This window comes from Rhinatrema bivittatum, chromosome 5, assembly GCF_901001135.1.
Source record: "Rhinatrema bivittatum chromosome 5, aRhiBiv1.1, whole genome shotgun sequence".
Taxonomy (NCBI): domain Eukaryota; kingdom Metazoa; phylum Chordata; class Amphibia; order Gymnophiona; family Rhinatrematidae; genus Rhinatrema; species Rhinatrema bivittatum.
The window spans coordinates 10,869,221-10,892,528 of NC_042619.1; the positions used below are offsets into that span (position 1 = coordinate 10,869,221).

Genomic DNA, 23,308 nt, shown 5'->3' on the forward strand with positions numbered 1-23,308 from the left:
AGCAGGTAAGTTGCACAGCAACAAAAAAGGGTAGTTAGCAGGGTATTAGGGGTTGGGGTGGATAGGGGAAAAGGCAGGCAGGGAAGGTAGGGGGGTTTAGAAAGTTCCCTCCCAGCCTGCTTGTTTACTGGAGTGGACTGGGAGGGAACTGGGGAAATGCCCTTTCGCTTTGCTGCGCGCATGTTCTAAAATTTTCCCCCTTGCACAGTGCATGTATGTTATTAAATCGGTGCATCCATGTGCGCACCAGGAACCGCACACACATGGGCCCCCGTGCGCGGTTTAAAAATCTACCCTTAAGGTGGAATATCTGAGGCATGGAAGGTAGGCAAAAGGCTTTTGAGGTACTTTGAGTCATCTTCCATTTTGAATGGGAATTCTGAAAACCCAAGCAAAGACAGATTGATTTTCATAAAGGACAGCTTTTCCATTGACTTTGGTGCCAGACTTGAACAATGAAGGCTCATGATGTCCTCTGCAGCTGAGAAGTCATATTCACTGGGCATGCAGGTTGGTGAGTAGGAAAGATATTGCTGAGCCTCCTTCACTAGGACTGGCCAGACTGAAGACTTGTGTACCCAAAATGACAGCACACTTTTGTCCATATCCTAGATGGGATCTGAGAGATAGCGTGTCAAAGACATTGGTGCTGGGTGGGCTGAACGTCTCTCTTGCCAGCTACTTTAGCTGTGGCCTGTGCCACGGCTGATGGTTCTTTGTGGGCAACATGGCTTTGGTATATTGTGATGGGGCAAGAAGTGCTAAGTGATAGATTGCTACTCTCTGAGGTGGCCACATTTTCCTGTATTGCCTTACTGTTTGTGTGAAGAAATTTCCGTCTCACATACACACACACACACACACACACACACACACACAGATAGTATAGTGTATATGTGTTGTGCACTACTGTTGACAGATTTCACACACAAAAGAACTGTTAAATACTGTTAAATATTGTTAAACTAGAAAACTGGCAACCAGGTAAAATTCTTCAATCTCTTAGTGTGCACAGTACTTACATCACTGGTGTCCAGACAGAGACAAAAATATTTACTAGCACTGCTGCAACTCTCCACAGTATCTTCCACCCTGATCCTCCCCCAGTGAAGAGAAAAATGTAAACCAGCAGCAAGTGCCACTGGCTGTCTTTCTCTGGCACAGTGAGACCATTACAGCATAGAGAATATTAAAAGCAGCCCTTTACTAATGCAATAAATCCAAAAAGCTTAAAGGAGATATTTAAAAGCCTGGCATGTGCCAAAATTGGGAGATGCACATACAAGTTGGGCTTGTGTGCACCCACCAAATTTTATATGCTACTCAGAATCATGAGTATTTCCTGCAGTATTTACATGTCTCTTTGATTTAAAAAGGGGTGTGGTCTGGCCATGGTCTGGGTGAGGCATGAGTGTTTTGGGGCATGGCCATGTAAATATTTACACACCTGGCCTCACACCCAGGTCCACTGCCACTTACTTGTGCTATGGGGGAGGTGTAACTTAAAAAAATACAAGAACAGCTCTTTCTACTGGGTTTAAACTTTATGGGGTAACTGGGGAAGTGCAAGATATGAAATCAGGTGGATTTAGAGGACCTAGCTCTTAACTGGGTGAACTGATAGATGAACTGGTGAAACTGGAAATGGTGTGGATGCGTGCCCTTATAAAATTCCTCAACTTACATGGTGGAAGTGGGATTTGTGTGCTTAGACACACACCCACTTAAACGTAGGTGCACATATGCTTACAAGTTATAGAAATACCATGTCCCTGGGTGTGTGCCGATGCACACATGTCAATATGCACCCGTACACCATCTGAAAGAATGTCTAAACAGTCATCCTTCTCTTATGAAAGCTAGAGAGGAATATGGACTGCTTCTTGCAACTTCCTATACTTTGCGATGGAAGTGACTCATCATCACATTGATCCAGACAAAGACAACAGGCTAGTTTACAAAAATACTTCACTGTGATTTCTCTTGTATGTCATTTCCTTGCCAATGTGTCCTGACACAGATCTGACAAGGTAGTGAGGTCACACAGGGATAGGCAGGTTTCTAAATTTATCAGTTATACTTTTTTTCTCAGCAACAAACAGCCATAGACTTCAAAAAGCATAAGAAATGAATGGAAACATTAAAAAGCAGGATGAATAAGATATTTAATTCATGGGGCCTCCTCCATTCATTTGTGTACTTACAATTGAAACAAATTAGGTCTCATTTGTTACATTAATTCATTCATTCCAAACAAATGTACATCCTTCTTTCTTATCATGTCATCAGAGGTTAAAACTATATGATCCATTCAGGATGACAATATCCATTAATATTATAAGTGTGAATTCTGGAAAAACTATTTAACGTCTACTGAACAATACTGGTATTTTAGCCTACTGATTAGACCACAAATGTCTGAGCACCCAGATTCAAATCTCACTGCAATCACTCACTCTCTGTCATCAATAAAAATCTCTTAACCTCCCAGGTAGATTGTTACAATCTTCTTTATCTCATTTAATGTTATATAATTTCATACAACTTTATCAAAAAATTAAAAACATTAAAATACTTGAATGTTCAATTTCATACAGTCCCATATAGGAGGCTCGTGAATAAAATGAGAAGCTTGGGAGTGAGTGCCAAGATGGTGGCATGGATTACAAACTGGTTGATGGACAGAAGACAGCATGTGATGGTAAATGGAACCTACTCTGAAGAAAGAATGGTGTTAAGTGGAGTGCCACAGGGATCGGTGTTGGGACTGATCCTGTTCAATATCTTTATGAGGGACATTGCAGAAGGGAAAGGAGGTAAAGTCTTTTGTCTTTTTGTAGCTGAATCTCATATTTGCAACAGAATGGATACACCATAAGGAGTAGAGAGAATGAGACGTGATTTAAGGAAGCTTGAACACTGGTCAAAGATATGGCAACTGGGATTCAATGCCAAGAAGTGCAGAGTCCTGCATCTGGGGTGTGGTAATCCAAAAGAGCTGTATGTCTTGTGGGATGAAGGGCTGTTATGCATGGAGCAAGAGAGGGTCCTTGGGGTGATAGTACCTAGCGATCTGAAGACAGCGAAGCAATGTGACAAGACAATAGCTAAAGCCAGAAGAATGTTGGGATCCAAAGAGAGAGGAATATCCAGCAAGAAAAAGGAAGTGATAGTCCCCTTACAGGTCCTTGGTGAGTCCTCACCAGAAGTATTGTGTTCAGTTCTGGAAACCATATCTCAAAAGGGACAGAGTGAGGATGGAGGCGGTCCAGAGAAGGGCGACCAAAATGGTGGGGGTGTCTCCATCAAATGACTTATGAGGAGAGATTGAATAACCTAAACATGTATACCCTGGAGGAGAGGAAGTGCAGGGGAGTTAGGATACAGACTTTCAGATACCTTAAAGGTTTTAATGATGCACATTCAACAAACCTTTTCTATTAGAAAGAAATCAGCAGAACTAGGGGTCATGTCAATAAACTCCAGGGAGGATGACTCAGAACCAACGTCAGGAAATATTTCTTCACGGAGAGGGTGGTGGATGCCTGAATTGCCTTTCTGGAGGAGATGGTGTAGACAAAATCAGTGAAAGACTTCAAAGAGGCTTGGGATAAACAGTGAGGATCTCTAAAGGCTAGAGGATGGGAATGAAGAAAAGAGTGCATGGGGATAACTTGCTGGTGTGGTGGTTACTATCCTTAACCACCAAGCCTTCATACTGTTTATGCAATTCATTATTGCTCTCTGCTTTAATGGCAGGTGAAAAGAGGAAAAAGAGAATTAATTTCCACAGTAACCAACAAGGACATTGATTTTACAGTCTGGGGAAACAAATAAGCATGGGGCTAACTTTCTGATGCGGCCGTTACTACCCTTATCCAATAAGCCTTTTACTTGTGTTTTAACTCCAACATTGCTCTCTGCTTCAATGGTAAGAGTTAAAGGGGAATTGGACTCAGTCACAAACCAGCAAGGCCCCTGACTTTAACAGTCAGATGGAACTCCCTGATAATACCTTTATGGGGGAGACCTGTATGGCATAGCTGGTGCTACCATAATCTTGCTGGGAAGACTGGATGGACCATTTGGTCCTTTTCTGCCGTCATTTCTATGTTTTTATATTTCTATGTTTCTATGTTGCTGTTGGGTAGCAGTCCAGAAGCCTGTGATTAGTATACTGTACTGAAAAGAGCAAAACCTGAGTCTGATACCTTGGGTTAGCCACTAAAGTTGTGCTCACATCCCCTTAAGAAGTGTTGAACTGAGTACTATGATAAAAAGCTCTCAAAAGAGTTGCATTCTGATTTCCAGCTGCAGAAAGTCGTTTGACATTTATTTATTGGAGAATATGAACGAAAACATTGAAAATACTGAGGATCAATTTTGGTTGTCTAAAAAGAGCCACAAGTGTAGATGTATGAAGAGAGGTCAAGCCTGACAGATCCTGAATAAGAGTCAGTGAGGACAAAGTAAAATAATTTATCTTACAGGAAATGATAAATAGTACAAAAACCTCAGTTATTTGATCCTATCAAGTATAATCATTGCCATTACCCTGGAACGGATCTGTTTGGTTTTCACACCATAGATTATGGGATTCAACATGGGAGGCACGAGGATGTAAACATTGGCCATTATTACATGAAAATAAAGAGGAATGTTTTGACCAAACCTATGTGTTAAAAGTGTAAAGAGAGCCAGGATGTAAAATGTTAGGATGACACCAACATGGGAACCGCAGGTGCTGAAGGCTTTCAGGCGCGCTGCCCAGGTTGGAAGCCTGAAGACCACCCTCAGAATCATGACATAAGAAAAGATAACAAAAGTCAAATCAAACCCCATAACCATAATAGAGATAGTTAGTCCATATATAGTACTGATTAGTGTATCTGCACAGGCGAGTTTAGCCACTGCCAAATACCCACAATAGGAAAACAAGATCACCCTGTTGGAACAGAATGGAAGCCTGATCAGAAGAAAGCACAATGGGATTGCTAACAGCACACCTCTGATTAATATCACCAGTCCTAGCTTTATTAGGACTGGATTGGATAGAACATTTGAGTGTCTCAATGGGTTGCAGATTGCCACATAGCGATCGAAGGCCATTGCCAAGATAACCCCTGATTCTATGGAGGAGAAACAGTGAACAAAAAACAGTTGGATCAGGCAGGAGTCAAAATAGATTTCATTGGAATGGAACCAAAATATGGCCAGCATTTTAGGTGATATAGAGGTAGATAACACCAGATCAGTGAGAGCCAGCATGGAAAGGAAGTAATACATGGGCTCATGAAGGCTCCTCTCAGTTTTTATAATGTACAGAATAATGCAGTTTCCGATACAAGCCATGATGTACCTCCCACAGAATGGGAGAGAGATCCAGATGTGCGCAGCTTCCAGCCCTGGGATTCCGATGAGGATAAATGCTGATGGGTGACTGTGACTGCTATTCATAGAGGACATGATGTCCAGCTGTCTTCAATATCCCATACAGTATCCGGTCACTTTTCTCCCCTGGAAAGAAGAAATATGAGATAGAGCTGAGAAATAAACATGGTTATGTGAAATCCTGTGTCTTGCTTACTGCAAGCATGTGAGCTACAGTCCCTCTTATGTTCTTATGTTCTTATGTTCTCTCTGTCTCTGGGTTTCAGGTTGTTTCTTTTCAGTAAAGTCGCCACAGGTTGTACTTTATCTGAACACAGGTTTATTACGACGGCACTTTTAAGCTGTTGCTACAAGCACTCAGGCAGCTAATTCACAAAATACTGGCAAAGAAAAATAAACTGTTCAGGCATCAACCAGCTACTCTCCCTATCAGCTGCTCAGTGGCTCTTCATAGCTCCCTTGTAGGGTCATACATCAACATGAGGAGCAATATTGCAACATGTGATAGCATATCACTTGCACCATTTTAATGCCAGAAATAACTACACATTTTTCCTGGCCTTATATGATACGCCCAAAATGGCCATAATGCAACTTATAATTCATTTTTGAAAAGAGAGAGAGATAGAGAGAGAGAGAAAGAGAGAGAGATAGCCTCTAGGCAAGCCCTCACAGTGTGCAACTATTTATATCTCAATAGGAGGGCCATCTAATAGCTCAAGGTGAGGTGTTCGTGTTGGTTTAGGGTTTAGGGGCCAGTTTCTCATGTAGAGTGAGAAGTACGAACATCAAAGTACACCTTGGTGAAGATTTGACATCATTTGAAGTGGGGAAAGTCTCACAAAGATGAAATGTTGTACTATGTTATCTCAGCCTAGCTTGATGGTACCCTGTAATACAGTCCATCAAGCTAGGATGAGAGAACATAGTAGAAATATCATCTTTGTGAGACTTTCCTCACTCCATATGATATCAAATCTTCACCAAGGTATACTGTGCTGACCGTACATCTCACTCTACATGAGAAACTGGCCCCTTAAGCACCGCCAACATCTAACCTCGAGCTATTAGATGGCCCTCCTATTGAGATATAAATACTTGATTAATCCAATGACCTTGTACATGCTCTCTTACTCTCTCACAATTTTCATGTGAGAGCAGTGTCTTCCTCTATGCCCTGTCCCTCAAATTATGTAAGACGTTGTTGAGTAATAATGAGATGCAGACTTTAGTATTGAATGCATACAGATATAACAAGTACTCAGCTGAATTTGTATTATGTGGATGTTCAATTCATTGATCTGGGCCCTCAGTAAAAAAAAAAATTCTGGAAATTCAACCAATTTAACTATAACAAATATTAGTTTAATGATACATAAATATTTATTATACTATCATGAAAACTGACATATCCATGCAGACCTCAAACAGTGTTACATGGGGTAAGAAAGCACACTCAAACTTAGAGACATCTTGATGACATGATCATTGTGCACCAGAAGCTCACAAACCACAATTAGAAGAAAATAAGAGCGAAGGTATAACTGATTCTTGTATCTATAGTATACATACCTTCCATTACCTCCCCCCTCCCCCCGAAGCATACAATGGAAATAATGATCTAAGTCTTATTAAGACATCACAGAATACATATCTCATTCTGTATTAGGGCTGACAATATTAACTTGTCAAACAGGTGAGGCTGATCCAGTCCTGGTTTCATCCCATTGCATGTAGGGACTTGCAGTTCTGATCTCTTTAAGAAAAGCAACAGTATCCATGCATATGTTGGGTTAAAACCAGGGCTAACTCAGTCTGCTGTCCCTTATGATATGGGATTGCTGTGAATGGGATATGCAATCTCTAATGTTCTTATGAGTCCAAGCATCCCCACTAGAGTCGTAATTGTATTTGTCAGTCCAGAGGTAGCTCATGCCTAGGGATACATGGGAGCAGTAAGTTTCCTAAGCAACTCAGAGTAAACACTATTGGTTCTATTTTTAGGAAATTCATATTTAAATGACAGATATGGAGGCCAAAATTCAAACCATGTGGCATGCCTGCAGGCTTGTGGATACTTTGAATATGCTGCAGTGAGTTGGCCTTATCCCCATGTACTTTGCAAAAGCAAACTGAAATCTCCATGGACTTGTCTTCCCCTTGCTTCCCTGGGCTGCAGTTTTTTCACATCCCTAATCCCTAATATCCATGAACAAATTGCTACTTAGCTGATAAGTTATATCCGACTAATTAGACCAGTCTAACTTATCTGATTAACTTAACCAGATAAGAGTGAATATCACTATCTGCTAAGTAGCGCCACTAATTTAACCACGTCTGCCCACTTTTTATGCAGCTCAAAGGTAGCCAGATAATTCACTTATCTGGCTACCTAGTGGCGCTGAATACGGACATTCAGTGTCTCGCTAGATAGCTGGATAAGCTGTGAATGTGATGGTCAGTGATAATAATTACATCATAATAATAAACCTTTAAACAAGTACTTCATGGAAAAAGCTTCAGGGAAGCTCCCGTAGGCTCACTAGGGGGAAGGCAAATCAAATCCAGAGACCCCTTCCTGATTGTTAGTGAAGCTTGCAATGAATTTCCCGGTGCCTGCTCATTACCTTGCATCTGCTCTTCTTGCAGTCAGCGAATCAGGGGAACATGTGAAAATCTTTTGGTAGATGTGTTATTTATTCACTGATGTAAAAACACCCGAAAGCACATCTCTTTTCAATCAGACCTGCAAAAAGAGAGCAAGGAATAAGACTAACATGAGAGCTAACAGGGCCATGGAACAAACTCATAATTTAATAAATGTACCTAGCATTGCTGCATTAAAGCACCAGTGAGGAAAGCAAATACCACCTCACAGTAAAGAGCCCACTGCCCAGACCCTGTTACTGGGGTTAATTTTCCCCAGCATTGCAGGTCGGTATTTTATAGAAGATCCGAATTCTTACCAGAGTTGCACGTAGACCAGAAGAGAATGCGATTATCCAGATGTGGCAGGAGTGATGTTCTGTTCCTCACTGCTGGATTATGAATTCTCCATCTGGGAGCCCGGGCTGTGATCTGCTGCTCTTTATATCTCTTGCTCTCAAATCTCAGCAGTTTCATAACCTGCAGGGAGTCTCAGCAGCAGAACGAGGTTTGAGTCACTGTAATTACCTGCTCATGTTTTGCATTTTTCTCCTTCGTTCTTCTCCTTTTCCATTCCATTCCTACTCTTCTCTACCGCCTTGTTTTTATTCTCTCTTCTTTTCTCCTATGTCCTTTCTACTTTTTTCTTTTCACAATTTCTCTCTGCCTCTTCCTTCTTCCTCTGCTTCATACCTCAGTCATTCTTGTCTCTCTTGCTCTGTCCTCTGTGCCAGATCACAAATATAGGACTTGAAAAGTCAAGACCACCATCAGTCCCAAATAGGAACCTTTATTTTTCTCTTTGATGAGAATCACCATTGACTTCCTCCCTTTTCTGAACCTTCCATCTTGTACTATTCTGTCTCCTTCCTGTCCTTCTATCCATGCTCCTCCTGTAATTCTATTCCTTACCCCACTTTCTTTCTCTCTCTGATTTCCTTTCCTTCTTCCTTGAATTCCTGGGCCTTTACGAATCCCTATGAAGGGCTGATCTGACACTGAGAGGAGAACCTTCAATAGTCTGTTGTGAGGAGTAATATTTGCAAGTCCTGGTGATGCTGCCATATTCAGTGATTGACTTGAACTGTTCACATGATCTTAATGATGCCCTCCAAAGAGCTGTATTAAGGAGCTTAGAGTTATATGAAAGGCACAGTAAAATACTGTATATCAAGAATTGTTTAAAGCCAGAGAAGGGTGAGGTAGACATAGTTCAAAAGAGTTGATATCCACACACTGGGAGTCAGAAGATCACAAGAATCCTTTATTCATAGTAAAGATATCCAGATGAAATAAATCTTTCAACAATAGTCAGTCCCCCAACACGAACGTGTTTCTCAATTAAGCTCCATCAGGAGGGACAAGGAACTCTATAGAGAAGAATATGACAGAGTGCTACCAGAGGGCTCCAGATCTACAGGCAAGATGGAGCGAAGCTTAGTTTACAGCACCTCCCCTGTGTATTTATTGTATTTATTTAAAAAATGTTCTTGAACACCTATACTCATTTCTAGGTGGCTTACAATAAACATTCATAAAATGCAAAAGTGTAAAAGTGCAAGACACATTAAACTGACAAAACATAAAAGTGGTATCAAACAATAAATACTAAAACAGCAAACATAACTAATCACATTTCTGCAGTGGGGGGAAAGGGCTTTTCAGCTGGGAGCACTGCCGTGAGGATGTGGTCAGCCTGTGCAGCAGGCATGGTATGTCAATCCCATTTGCTGGCCATTAGAGTACTAGTCACTGTCGATAGTGGGTTTGGATAGTAATGATGACAGGGAGGGACTGCATGGTCCAACCAGCCTGCCCAGCAAGTTCTTATTGGTAATGACTGCCCCTCTGTGCAGGTTTCCTCCCATGCTTCTGCTGGGGGTGGGCACTGCCACTCCACGAAGGTTACTCTCCAAGCCCTATGTTAATGGTAGTAATATTTACATTCAAGACTGTGCAGCTCTGAAGCTGGGGGACGGTGTTTCTGCTGGGGATGTTCTTGGAGGGAGCAGCTTTCTTGGTGGGTCAAACAAGGTGGCTTGTAACATGCTTTGTTTGTGGGCTTTGCTTTTCATACAGTTTTGCAGGTAACCATATGGGGGCTGTAGGAGCATCCATTTTTTGGCAGCCTGCTTGCTAGCCAATCACCTTTATTAATATCTCTTTGGAGTTCTTATGAGTAATGTGTACAAGCATATAGCTTGCTTGGCAATGCTTCTTAATCAGGCCCCCTCAAAGTGACCTTGAGTCTGCGGAAATGCAAGAATAGCTTCACATAGCGGGCCTGGCATTGGTGCAACTGCAGCTTGGCCTGGCCATTTTTGATGATGCAATTGGGGCCATACCATAAGAGCTGTCCAGTTACCTTGTTCTCCCAATCTCTTATAGCACCCACTTACTGTTTCCCCGGTTTCAATAATCTCTTGGTAGAGGTGCTCCAGTTGCATTGCTTTGAGAGAGCGCATGGCAGTTTCTTTGCGTGGAGCAAAATCTTTACATATCTAAGATGTCAAGATGGACGTTCTTGTTTAATTTCATCAATGAATCCACTTTCCTCTGAACAATCTCCTTTTAGCTTTAACATCCTTTTAAATATGCTTTGCGGTGACCTGATATCTTTGGTTTGATCCCCTGCTGCTTGACTTCTTTTCTCATTTTCATGGAGAAGCCATGGCATGCATCCAGGACTCAATATGCAAAGAACCACCATTGGCTTCCAGTGATGGGGTTTGGCATTTACTTCAATGAATCTCACAGGATGGGTCAGAAGGAATGCCATCCAGCAAAAGGCCTAGTTCCTCTTCATCAATGTGTGGCCCATATTAAGAATCAGAGGCCAGGGGGAGGAACTAAGATGGCCGCGGGTGTGGACGCATATTGAGCAGCTCCGTACCCTCGTTCCCTAAAAATTTCTTTTAAGCCCTTTTTCTTCGATTTTTACAATGCCACACAAGAGAAAAGGGAAAATCCGGATATATCCTCCCTTACCGGATAATTTGGAAGGGCAGCGGCTGATCTACCAGTATGCAACCCCGACATCAGTAACGAGGACGTCTACCCCCATTGGTGAGTCAGGAGAAGGAGCCCAGTACTCACCCGGGGAACTATCGCTGACGCCTCCGGATCCCAAAACGCTGGTTCAAGCAGCTCTACTGCTCGACTCTGTGCCTGCTGGGACGCCGGTAGGAACTTCCACCGAGCATGCTCAGTTGGGAGGCAAGCCCAGGGACGAAGCAGACGGGGGGGCAGCCAGTGCTCGTGCCTCCGCTGAGGCTACAGGAGGGGAGGAGTATGAAACCAGCGGAGAAGGAACAGCAGAGCCGGTTTCTCCACTTATCCCACAGAGATTAACAAAACCAGCAATTGTAACGCTCGATGCCCTTTGGGATCTGGTAGCGGGGAACGCTGCGAAGCTCGACAGACAGGCTTGTAAACTGGAGGAAGTTTCCAAGAGAATGACTAAGATTGAAACTGACCACACGAATCTGGAAAAGGCCTTGACAAAGGTAACTGTGGACGTAAAAAAATTGCAAGATTTAAGTGCAGTTTCTGTTAATGAAAGACTATAGTCTTTGAGAAGATTGGAGTCAGTAGAGAATTACTCAAGGCACTTAAATATAAGACTCTTGAATTTCCCCAAAGTTATGGGTGAGTTGCCTTTGCAGACTTTCAAGAAATTTGCTATTGAAATTCTAAAGATACCACCAGAGAATGTTCCGCCTGTTAAAAAAATATTCTTTTTAAGACAGAGAGGAGCCTTAATATCGCCTGGTATGGGGATAGATATGGAAAATCTAACCAATTTCCTGGAAACAACAACGGAAGAAATTACAGAAAGGTCTGCCTTGTTTGTGACTCTTTATTCAGAAATTGATGTTGGAATAATTATGAAGAATTATTTCAAAAATTTAAATGTTTCTTTTATGGGTGGCCAAGTTCGTATCTTTCCAGATTTGGCAAGACCAACGCAAATGCGAAGGAAAAAGTTTATTTCATTGCGCCCAAAAGTGCTTGCACTAGGGGGGACCTATATTTTAAGGTACCCCTGTAGGTGCATAGTTAAACTTTTGGGGAATACTTATGTGTTCTTTAGTCCGGAACAACTTCAAGCCTTTCTAAAGGCACGAGAGCAGACCCCGCAGCCTATAGAGCCGGATCCAGTAAATGAATCTGATGTTTAAACCCAGCCTTACTTCTAAATTGTTTCTTATGTTCTCCTTTTTATTCTTTTCCTCCTCAGTTACCTACGAAAGGTAGAGACTGTAAGATTTTGTCATGTTTCAATATTTAATTTTCAAATTTCAAATAAGAATTTCATGTAAAGAACAAATTCTCAATCTCTTGTGATTCTATGCAAATTACTTTGTATTTTGTTTTGAAAAGTTGATAAATAAAGAATAAAAAAAAAAAAAAGAATCAGAGGCCATGGCCAGGGATATGGCAGGTCATATAAATCCTCTGTCATCTGCTTGGTTTGGATAGTCCTGCATTTGCAGTCAGATAGCTTTGCCCGGCACTCCTGTATAATATATGCTCCACAATCTGAGTAGCTTTGGATAGGGGATTCCCCCCTATTCCTGATGCCTTTTATGCTCCAGCACTTGCCTGCCAGAATTTTCAGTGTCACCTTTCCTTTTCTGTAGCAGATCATCTACAGCATCCAGGCATCTGTTACCTGCTGTGATTCACCCCTGGCAGTTTTACAAGAACCCCTTGGCCTTCCTTCATACGTTGGGATGAGCTATAGCAAGGTTATGAGCAGTTATCTTTGGGTCTGTTAGTTAATTATTGTATTTGGGGTATTTAGGCACCCACATAGTTCCTGTTTGCAATTTGATGAGTTGACCAGCTACATTATCTATCGTGTCCTGGAAGAAGATTACTGTATATTCTCGTACCTCCATGTTAGATGGGTATTCCTATGGAGGACAGCAGGGAAGCCCTAGATGGTCAGATGTTTTTTGGGATAGCATTCTACCTGCACAAAGATCAGTGCATATGGCACTCCTTATAAGGGTATTTGATAACAAGTTGGCCCCGTGAATGATTGGTCCATCATCTTCTAGAGAATCAGCTTTCTTTGTGGCAGCACCGTCTTTATGGAATTCTTTGTCGGCTGAGAAGATTAACCCCAGCAGTAAAATTTTTAGAAATGGTCTTAAGACTTTTCTTCACCAGCAGTCTCTTAAATTTATTAATTAGCTAATTATTTGTTGGCAAAATGTTGATATGTGAATTTATCATATACCTATCACTTAGAGGGTTTAGGATATATATGAATCTTTTATTTTAATTTTTTAATTTTTTATATTTATATAATCTTATTTTTATGTATGTTTTATTATACATCACTTCAGCCTCTAGTGTGAAGCGATTAATACATTTTGTTAAATGAAAAATGAAAAAAAAAAAGACCAAAATGCTCCAAGTGTGATATTTCATCTGGTGCTCACTTGGTGGCTTCATAGCTTGCACTAGTTTGAGTTTAATTTCCTCATTTGGCATGTGATTTGAAAGATGATTGTACATGCCTATAATCTTGTCTCTAGTTTATGTACGATAGCTTTAGAATTACCCTGGAGAAGCAACCCTGAAATTTTATTGGCTAATAATCTTCCTATAATTTCTAATACGGTTATAAGTTCATTTGTTATAATTTGTTTTGTGGGATCTTGTGACTCTTGCAACCTCATGCTGTATAATAGTTGTTACATTTCTTACTTCAAGGTCTCCAGACCAAAAACTAGGCAATTTGGTGCTATTCATCTATGCTTGAGAAATGAGTTTGGTGGACTCTTGGTAGCTAGTGTGATTCAGGAATACTATTTTCCTCTTTGATTATTAAGAACATAAGAAATTGCCAGGCTGCATCAGACTGGCAATTTCTTGATGGACTTGATGGACTAAGGGACTTGCTGGGCTTGATGGACTAAGGGTCCATCAAGCCCAGCATCCTGTTTCCAACAGATGCCAAACCAGGCCACAAGAACCTGGCAATTACCCAAACACTAAGAAGATCTCATGCTACTGATGCAATTAATAGCAGTGGCTGTTCCCTAAGTAAAATTGATTAATAGCCATTAATGGACTTCTCCTCCAAGAACTTATCCAAACGTTTTTTGAACCCAGCTACAGTAACTGCACTAACCACATCCTCTGGCAACAAATTCCAGAGCTTTATTGTGCGTTGAGTGAAAAAGAATTTTCTCCGATTAGTCTTAAATGTGCTACTTGCTAACTTCATGGAATGCCCCCTAGTCCTTCTATTATTTGAAAGTGTTAATAACCAATTCACATCTACTCGTTCAAGACTTCTCATGATCTTAAAGACCTCATTCATATCCCCCCTCAGCCGTCTCTTCTCCAAGCTGAACAGCCCTAACCTCTTCAGCCTTTCCTCATAGGGGAGCTGTTCCATCCCCTTTATCATTTTGGTTGCCCTTCTCTGTACCTTCTCCATCGCAACTATATCTTTTGAGATGCGGCGACCAGAATTGTACACAGTATTCAAGGTGTGGTCTCACCATGGAGCGATACAGAGGCATTATGAAATTTTCCGTTTATTAACCATTCCCTTCCTATTAATTCCTAACTGCTCACTGTGCTTTTCCAAGTGATAAACACCACAGGTTTTGTGAAGGAGGACTCGAGAGGCACATGGCAGTCTTCAGCACATTCTAGAATGGAGGCAATCACATATGTTGGTGACAATCTGCCAAATTCTCCTGTGATTTTTGGAGATGCTGTACTATACCTGGATCAATATGCAGTTTGTTTTTAGTATTATCCTGACTTACCAAGTCTCTGAACATGAGCAGCAAGGGTTGTTAAAGCTTTAGGCAGCATTAACAGTTGTAAGATATGGCTGCAGATAGGTTGGTGGCATGCCCACGGCAAGTGAGGTGTCAGTACCATGGGCTTGTGACAGGGGTTGTGCAATTCTTGAAAGCTGGCAGGGTAAAGAATATCAAGTAGCATGGTATTACTGCTCCTACATTGCATTGGTGGGTGACACTGACAGCAAGATGACTTGCCTGTCAAATCTTCGGCTTTGATGGCCAGGACTGGCCTGCACATCACCTAAACTGTGTTGACATGCTTAATAAGTGGCACCTGCTCTTTTTTGGGGCAGGACTTCATTGCGCCGCAAATAACTTAATCAGTAATCAGGATCAAATTGCAGGATAAACTGAAGGGCAAGGCTTTAATGGCCCTGTGTTTCCCAATGGTGCTTTGTTGGTGTAGCATGATACTATGCAGCATGTGTGAACTGGAGGATGGTTTTGACTAACCTGTATCCACAACAGCGCTACATTGCAGTAGCAGTATCCTATGGGTCATCTGGTGAATAAAAATTCAGCAGGTGATTGAGACTACCGTATTTCCACGCATATAACCCGCGGGTAATGTGCGTTTTTACCTACCCCGCATGCCTCCGCGGGGTATAAACGTGGGCGGGTTATCCAGAAAAAATTTTACATGCTGCCAGCAATCACTCTCACAAATTGTCAGCATACATCAAGCTGCCGGTACAGCAAGCAAAGGGCGTGCAGGAGATAAATCTTGTGGGGCTTGGAAGCCTCTTTCCTAGTGAGCTGGCTCTCTCCACGTCAGCATAAGCAACTCAGTCACACGGTGAGTTCTGGGGGTAGGATTTGCACCCGGGGAATCCACGTAAAAATACAAAAGAAAACCTAATGAAAGAAAAAGAGAGGGAATGTAAATGGCATGGGCTGAGTCTCGACTTTGTTCACCCGCCGATTCCACGCGTCGCACTCACACTTCGTGTTCCTCCGCTCCCCATTGCCATAGCAAGCCCGGAAAGTGTCACAGCCCTCAAGCTTTGCTTCCTGTGCCGCCTTCACACTCTTCTCGGGAGGCGAGGTCTGACCACGAGAGCCGGGGCCGGGCCTTCTCACAACACATCACGCACGACTTAGGAGAGGAAAAGCGGCAAAGGCGCCGCTGAGCTTTGGCGAGTGCTGGCACCCGGCTTTGCTCCCCTTACTCTACGCTTTGCTTCCTGTGCCGCCTTCACACTCTTCTCGGGAGGCGAGGTCTGACCACGAGAGCCGGGGCCGGGCCTTCTCACAACACATCACGCACGACTTAGGAGAGGAAAAGCGGCAAAGGCGCCGCTGAGCTTTGGCGAGTGCTGGCACCCGGCTTTGCTCCCCTTACTCTACGCTGCCGGCCCTCTGCCTGAAGAGAGAGGGATTCAGCATAACAGCGCTGACCTCGTCCCTGCAGGGTCTAAGGTGCCATTCAACAACACAGGTTCTCCCAGCCCTTGCTCTTACCACTCAGCGGTGGTAAGAGCAAGGGCTGGGAGAACGGCAGCGGAAAGCCCTTCAGCCGGGTTACAAACAAATGAGCATTTTTAAAGCTGCCTTGCTATTGGTTAGTGCCTGTGGGGCGATCGGTATGGCTTCGTCGTTGCGGGTTATATGAGGAGGCGGGGTATATTAAAACTTTCTTACATAAATCTTGAAAACCTGCGGGTTATGTGTGTGGGCGGGTTATATACGTGGGCGGGTTATTGTCGTGGAAATACGGTATATTAGTAATTGATAGGGATGTGAATCGGGTGCCCGATCGTTTGCGCTTTTGGGTTCGTGTGGCCACGGGAAAATCTCGTTTTCCTGTGGATCAGCATTCTTTTTTTTGTGAAAAATGATTTTTTGATGAAAATTAGGGAGAAATGCGATCGTTTACTGTTTTCAATGATGTATGACGAATTAATAAATTCATCATAAAAATGATTCACATCCCTACTAATTGATGTTTTTGTATTTGAATGAATGTTAGGAATTGTTTAGTAATTGAATTGCATGCAATTGACCCTTGCTGCAGCTGTATCCATCCAATGGATTGACAGAGTTTTCTATTACAAATACGACCAGAAAGTTGGGGCAGGGGTTAATTATAGGTATGCTAGAGGAGGCATTTGCACCTGAGACAGTTGAGTCTCATTGCCTTGTGCAAGTTTGCTTACATACTTTTCATTCTTATTATAATTTAAAATAATTGCTTCTATCTTTGTTCATAGCAAGCACAGCAAAAATCAGTAAAGAATATTAAAAGCTAAATTGAGCAATATTGGACAGAGAGAGACAATAAAAATCCTTTGACTTCATCACTAAAACAATATAGCTTCTCAGAACTTTATTAAAAATTAAAACACTGTTGGTCATCAGTCCAGTGGTCTGTGATTAGCATTCTGTACTGAGGAGTGCAAGACTTACATTTGATTCCTTGGGCTAACTACCAAAGTCATAATCATATCTTCATATAAAGCACTGAATCTAGTATTTCTCTTATAGTGACACTAATGAAGGTAGCTCGCAAAAGAGCTGCATCCAGATTTCCAGCTTCAGGAGATCATATCATTATTAAACCTATATATATGAGAGAATATGGAAGATAACACTGAATATACTGAGGATTGATTTTTGTTGTAAAAAAAGAGCCACAATTGTAGATGAATGAAGAGAGGTAAGTATTGCCTGCTCCTGTATAAGAGTTGGAGAGAAAGAAGTAAAGACATTTATCTCACAGGGAATAATAAAGAGTATAAAATCTAATCAGTTATTTGCTCCTGTTAAAGTGAACCAACGCTAACACCCGGGAACGGATCTGTTTCGTTCTCACACCATAGACTATGGGATTGAACATGGGAGGCACAAGGAGGTAAAGATTGGACACAATTACATGAACATAAAGAGGAATACTGTGACCAGAACTATGCGGTAAAAATGTAAATAGAGCAAGGATGTAAAAGATTAGAATGACACAAATGTGGGATCCGCAGGTGCTGAAGGCTTTCAGGCGTGCAGCCCAGGTTGGAAGTCTGAAGATCACCCTCAGAATCATGACATAAGACAAGACAATAAATATCACATCAAACCCCACAACCAAATTGGCAACAGTCTGTCCATACACAGTGTTGATAAATGTGTCTGCACAGGCGAGTTTGGCCACTATTCCATGCCCACAGTAGGAAAACATGATAACCTTATTGGAACAGAATGGAAGCCTGATCAGAAGAAAGCAAAATGGTATAGAAAATAGCACACCTCTAATTAATATCAGCAGTCCTATCCTTATTACGACTGGATTGGATAGGATAACTGAGTGTCTTAATGGGTTGCAGATTGCCACATAGCGATCAATGGCCATAGCCAAGATAACCCCTGATTCTATGAAGGAGAAACAGTGGACAAAAAACAGCTGGATCAGGCAGGCATCAAAATAAATTTCATTGGAGTGGAACCAGAATATGGCCAGCATTTTAGGTGATATGGAAGTAGTTAAAACCAGATCAGTAACAGCCAGCATGGAAAGGAAGTAATACATGGGCTCATGAAGGCTCCTCTCAGTTTTTATAATGTACAGAATAATGCAATTTCCAATACAAGCCATGATGTACATCCCACAGAATGGGATAGAGATCCAGATGTCTGCAGCTTCCAGCCCTGGGATTCCGATGAGGATAAATGTTGATGAGTGGTTGTGACTGCTATTCATAGAGGACATGATGTCCAGCTGCCTTCAGAATGCTATGTGGTATCAGTTCACTTTTGTCCCCTGGAAACAAGAAATATGTGACAAAGATAAAAAATATTTGTACTCAAAAAACTGTGTTTATATGATGTATCAACAAGCAGAAATTAAATAAACATCATACCTATAAGCTGAAAAAGTTTCATGCCATATACTTTATCGGGTGAATGTGGATACCTCATATATCAAATGAGCTTCTTTGTATTTAAGAAGAATGCTCACAAACAGGTATTTGTAGCTTTAGGGCTGCTTCTTTCCAGTCTATTGCGAAACTCTGAGACTGGGTAACCTTCATTTAATCATTGGTAACCACATTCATTTTTTTCAAATTTTTTCTTTCATTATTAGTAATTTTTACAGAGACGAGACACTTATCATTGTGTAGCATTGCGTTGTTTGGACAGCATTTGACAACACCGGCCTGACCCGACACGGTACGTGTTTCATGGGCTTCGTCAGGGGTGGTAAAAGTTTTGCGGTATCTACAATATAAAGAAAGAAAGTTATACTTAACTTCTTAAGTAGTTGTATGTCAACATGCGTCATTGTTCACGATTTCATACGTTCTTTGAGACTGTCCCGCCGTGTGCTCTGCTGCTCGGTCTCAGCTTTAACTAAAGCAGGATCCGCCATTGCTTGAGCAGGGCTTTTTCAAGTAATCAGTAGATTCTAGACAGGCCAATATAAAAAGAGAGGAGGTGGCCCTGAACACCAATATGACATTAAAGCAGAGAGGACCATTCAACGCTGTCATTTAAGCCAGCTGGAGTTTCTGATGCGAGAGTGAAAATCCACCACTGCTCGCGATAATTGAGATGATAGCTAATGTCTCCACCATGATCACTCCTGGATATTTTTTCCAAGATAGTCCATTTGAGTTGATCAAATGTATGATGAGCCTGAAGGTAATGCTTGTCTATTGGAGCCTCTGTTGCCATTGTTAAGATGACTTCTGTGTTCCCATAAGCGGATTTTAATCTGTCTGCTAGTGCAGCCAACATACAACAATGGGCAAGGACATTGGAGCAAATACACCACTTGTGTGGATTCATAGGTGGTGTTATGATTTTGTTTGTAGATTTTCTTCGTGATGGGATGATGCCACTCAGTACCTTCAATAGTAGTGATGCACATACCGCATTTGCTGCACTGCCTATGTACACCATTAAACAAGGGAAATTCGGTCCGCGGCAAAGATGCACGGACTACATGATCGCAAATATTTTTACTTCTTTGATAGGCAATAAGCGGGGTTTCCACAAATGAAGGATGAAGCTGTAAGACTTGCCAATGTTTCTTGATGCTTTGTGCGATCAAATATGATTTATCAGTATGTTGTAGGATGCAGATGTTAGTTGTCACAGGTGGCTTCGATTGATACTGTAACAATGCATTACGAGGTGAGTAATAGGCACGTTTATAGGCTTTGTACACGACAGAGTAGGGATAGCCTCGATCAAAAAATCTCCTTGCTAGTAGTTGTGCTTGAATTTTAAATTCCTGGTCAGTGGAACAAAGTCGACGAATTCTAAAAAAATTGGCTGACGGGGAGGCCATTTTTAAAGGCCCATGGATGAAAACTGTTGTACTGTAAAAGGTTGTTTCTATTGATAGGTTTACGATGAACTGTGGTTTGCAAATTTGTTCCTTGTTTGAAGATCAATATATCTAAAAGCACTATTTGCTCACTGCTAGCTTGAACAGTGAATTTTAAATCGGGGTCCAAATTGTTGATCCATGTTGAAAATGAGTCCAGAACTGATGCTTCAGCTGTCCAAAAAAACAATAAATCATCTATATACCGAACCCAGAAGGGGATGTGAGTGAACCATGTGGATGAATAGATAAATTGGCGTTCAAACCGATCCATAACCAAATTGGCAATGGATGGGGCTGCAGATGACCCCATCGCAATGCCGTGGATTTGCAAGTAGAAATGGCCATCAAATTGAAAGTAGTTACATTGTAAAACCAATTGTGCAAGCTCAAATACAAAACTGATGGGGATCCTTCCACCTTCTAATTTGTCCTTTAAGCACTCTTCTATGGTGCATAACACTGTGGTTTGAGACACATTGGTATAAAGGGATATGACATCCATTGTAACCAATAAAGTAGAGGATGTTGGCAAAACTTTTCCTTCTAATTTCTTCAAGACCTATGTGGTATCTTGTATAAAAGAATACATTTGTTTGACATGTGGTTGCAAAAAGGTATAAAAAAATATAGCCATTGGTAGAAATGATGGGACGAAGTGGAGAATTGTTTAATGTCTTATGGACTTTAGGTACACCAAAAAGCATTGGAATGCGGGGATAGTCAACATGTAAGGATCGCCGTTCTTTGCGTGTTAAAAATGGTGACGCCTTTTCATCCAATAACTCTTCAGTGGTGTGCTAGAGGTCTGCCGTAGGATCCTGGAATAATGGACAATAGTATTTAGTGTCTAGAACTTGTGTACTAAGGGATTATATATATTGTTCCCGATCTTGCACTACTGCACTGCTACCCTTGTCGGCAGGCTTAATGACAATGCTTTGGTTATGTGATAAAGTTTGCAAGGCTGATCTGGATTGTGATGATAGATTCACATAAGGACTGTTGGAATTTTTCAAAATCAGCAATATCCTTGAGAAGCAAAGCACAAAACGTGCTGATATTAGGATCCATCGGTCTAGGTGGAGTCCATTTAGGCTTGGGTCGCACAACCGATAAAGTGACTGTAGGAATTGTGTTCACATCACAATATAATTTAACTTGAAGTTTGCGAATGAATTGGGCTATTGAAATTCCGCACTGAAATGGGTCGTGGTGCTTAAACGGGACAAAAGATAATCCTAAATGTAATACTTCCTCCTGGGACTGGGATATCATCTGTTTTGAAATGTTCACAACGGCAGATCGTGGCGGGTACATGATCGCGTCTGTGGGCCTTCCCACTGGGAGTGGGCCTGCGTCACTAGATCAGTGCGGTTTGATTTGCGGGATTGCCATCTGTTGCATCTGCCATGGCCTAAAAAAGGCTGGTTGTAAGAACCACGTCTAGGGTTTCTGTTAAATTCCCCCTCATCAGAGTCATTAGACCTGCTTCCATCAGAGTCTGCAAAAGTGACGTGGTGGCCAGTTTTGGGATCATCAGTGTTGAGTGTTGCATGAGGGTGTTTTAGTGTGCCCTTGGGCCTCAGCCCGGGCCCAGACCTTCAGGGCTGAGCTGAGGGTTGACAGGTGGGCTCCGCAAGGCTAACGGGCTGACCCTCTGCCAGGCCGGCAAGCTCCCAAGGCCAACATCCAAAGATGTTGGAAGTTGAATGGTCCTCCGACCATTACGAGCCCTTTCGGACCTGCCGCTTGATCGGCATTGGAGCAGCAGGCCTGGCCTGAGGTTGAGGGCAGATGGACCTTGACACGAAGACATGACAGCAGGATCGATGCAACGGCATCGTGGACGAAGACATGACACCAAAGCTGATGCGAAGACATCACGGACCAGTGATCGATTCAACTGCATCCCGGACCAGGGTCGATGCGACAACATCAGGAGCAAGACATGATACCAAGAGTGATGCAACGGCATCCAGGACAAGACGAGGAACTGACGAAGTCCAAATGAGACGAGAAGCTGGGCGGAAGGACATTAGCACTGTCTCTCAGGGCACCCTACTCAGGCCACCCGCAGGACTGAGTCGCGGACCACCCTGTCCCACTGCACGCCCTACACAGCCCGAGGAGACTGGTCACGGACCACGCTGGGAATGGGACGAGCGTAGGTAAGGATCCAGTCAAAGCAGAACTCCAACGACGGAGCCGGTGTCGTCCGAAGCTCCATCCACAGCTGGCAGGACATGATGGCTCAGGAGCACAGGACACTTATCCACCTGTAGGCTAGTCCACGCTCGGGCACACATCATCCGAGGGACCCCCGGCCTGACAGGTACCGGAAGCCTCAAGAGCGCTGAAGAGGAAGATGCAGGAACATGATATCAAGGAACCAGGAACAACAGGAACAGAAGATCAAGACAAGACACCAGGACACCTGGACGGGGACCTCAGGCATGAAGACATGGCATGACATGACGAGAAGAGATGAAGAACTCCATGGAGAAGATGAAAAAGACCTGATGGAGCTCTGGCAGGCAGGAGCCTCCAGAGTGAAGCAACTCCGATGCAAGGCACAGACAGACTGACAGAGTAGCCCTTTATAGGGCTAAGGCAGGAAGTTCACTTAAACGTGGGACCAGCACACTTCCTGTGGCTGGCCCTTTAAAACTTGAAGAGAGGCACGTGCCGGCGCCTAAGAAGAGGAAACAGGGGCTGTGCAGGACCATGGCCAGTGGCCTGCACAGCGTTTGTGCATCAGATGCAGGCAGGGCCTGATGAGCAGACCCTGACATCGGCAGCGGCTCCAGCCGCTGCGGGGAGCCCCGGGGGCAGCTCCAGCCGCCGGATGGCACCGGGGCTTGCGGCCTAGCGCCGCGAAGATGGAGGAAGCGTCGGAGGCGGTCACAGCCCCGAAGGAGATGCAAAAGGCCGCGGCTCCGACCGCGAAGCAAAGGGAACTCCAAGGCGACCTCCGGGCCACATGGACAGCAACAGAACGCGGCTCCAGGCGCGCCGAAGGCCCGATGGCAGCGTCCTGCCACGTCGGGTGAAGACAGCAGCAACAGGGTGAGTGCCTGCTCGCAGGGAAGCCCGCGGGCAGTGCAGTTCA

At 43.0% G+C, this 23,308-nt stretch overlaps 2 protein-coding genes across 2 annotated transcripts; both read right to left on the reverse strand.

The window, feature by feature from the left end:
* Positions 1 to 4,518: 4,518 nt before the first annotated feature.
* On the reverse strand, positions 4,519 to 5,466 carry LOC115091666 (olfactory receptor 52R1-like). The gene has a single exon (XM_029601829.1). It carries the CDS (start codon positions 5,464 to 5,466, stop codon positions 4,519 to 4,521), a length of 948 nt encoding a protein of 315 aa, XP_029457689.1.
* Positions 5,467 to 17,625: 12,159 nt separating this feature from the next.
* LOC115091667 (olfactory receptor 52R1-like) lies at positions 17,626 to 18,573 on the reverse strand. The gene has a single exon (XM_029601830.1). It carries the CDS (start codon positions 18,571 to 18,573, stop codon positions 17,626 to 17,628), a length of 948 nt encoding a protein of 315 aa, XP_029457690.1.
* Between the last annotated feature and the right edge of the window lie 4,735 nt (positions 18,574 to 23,308).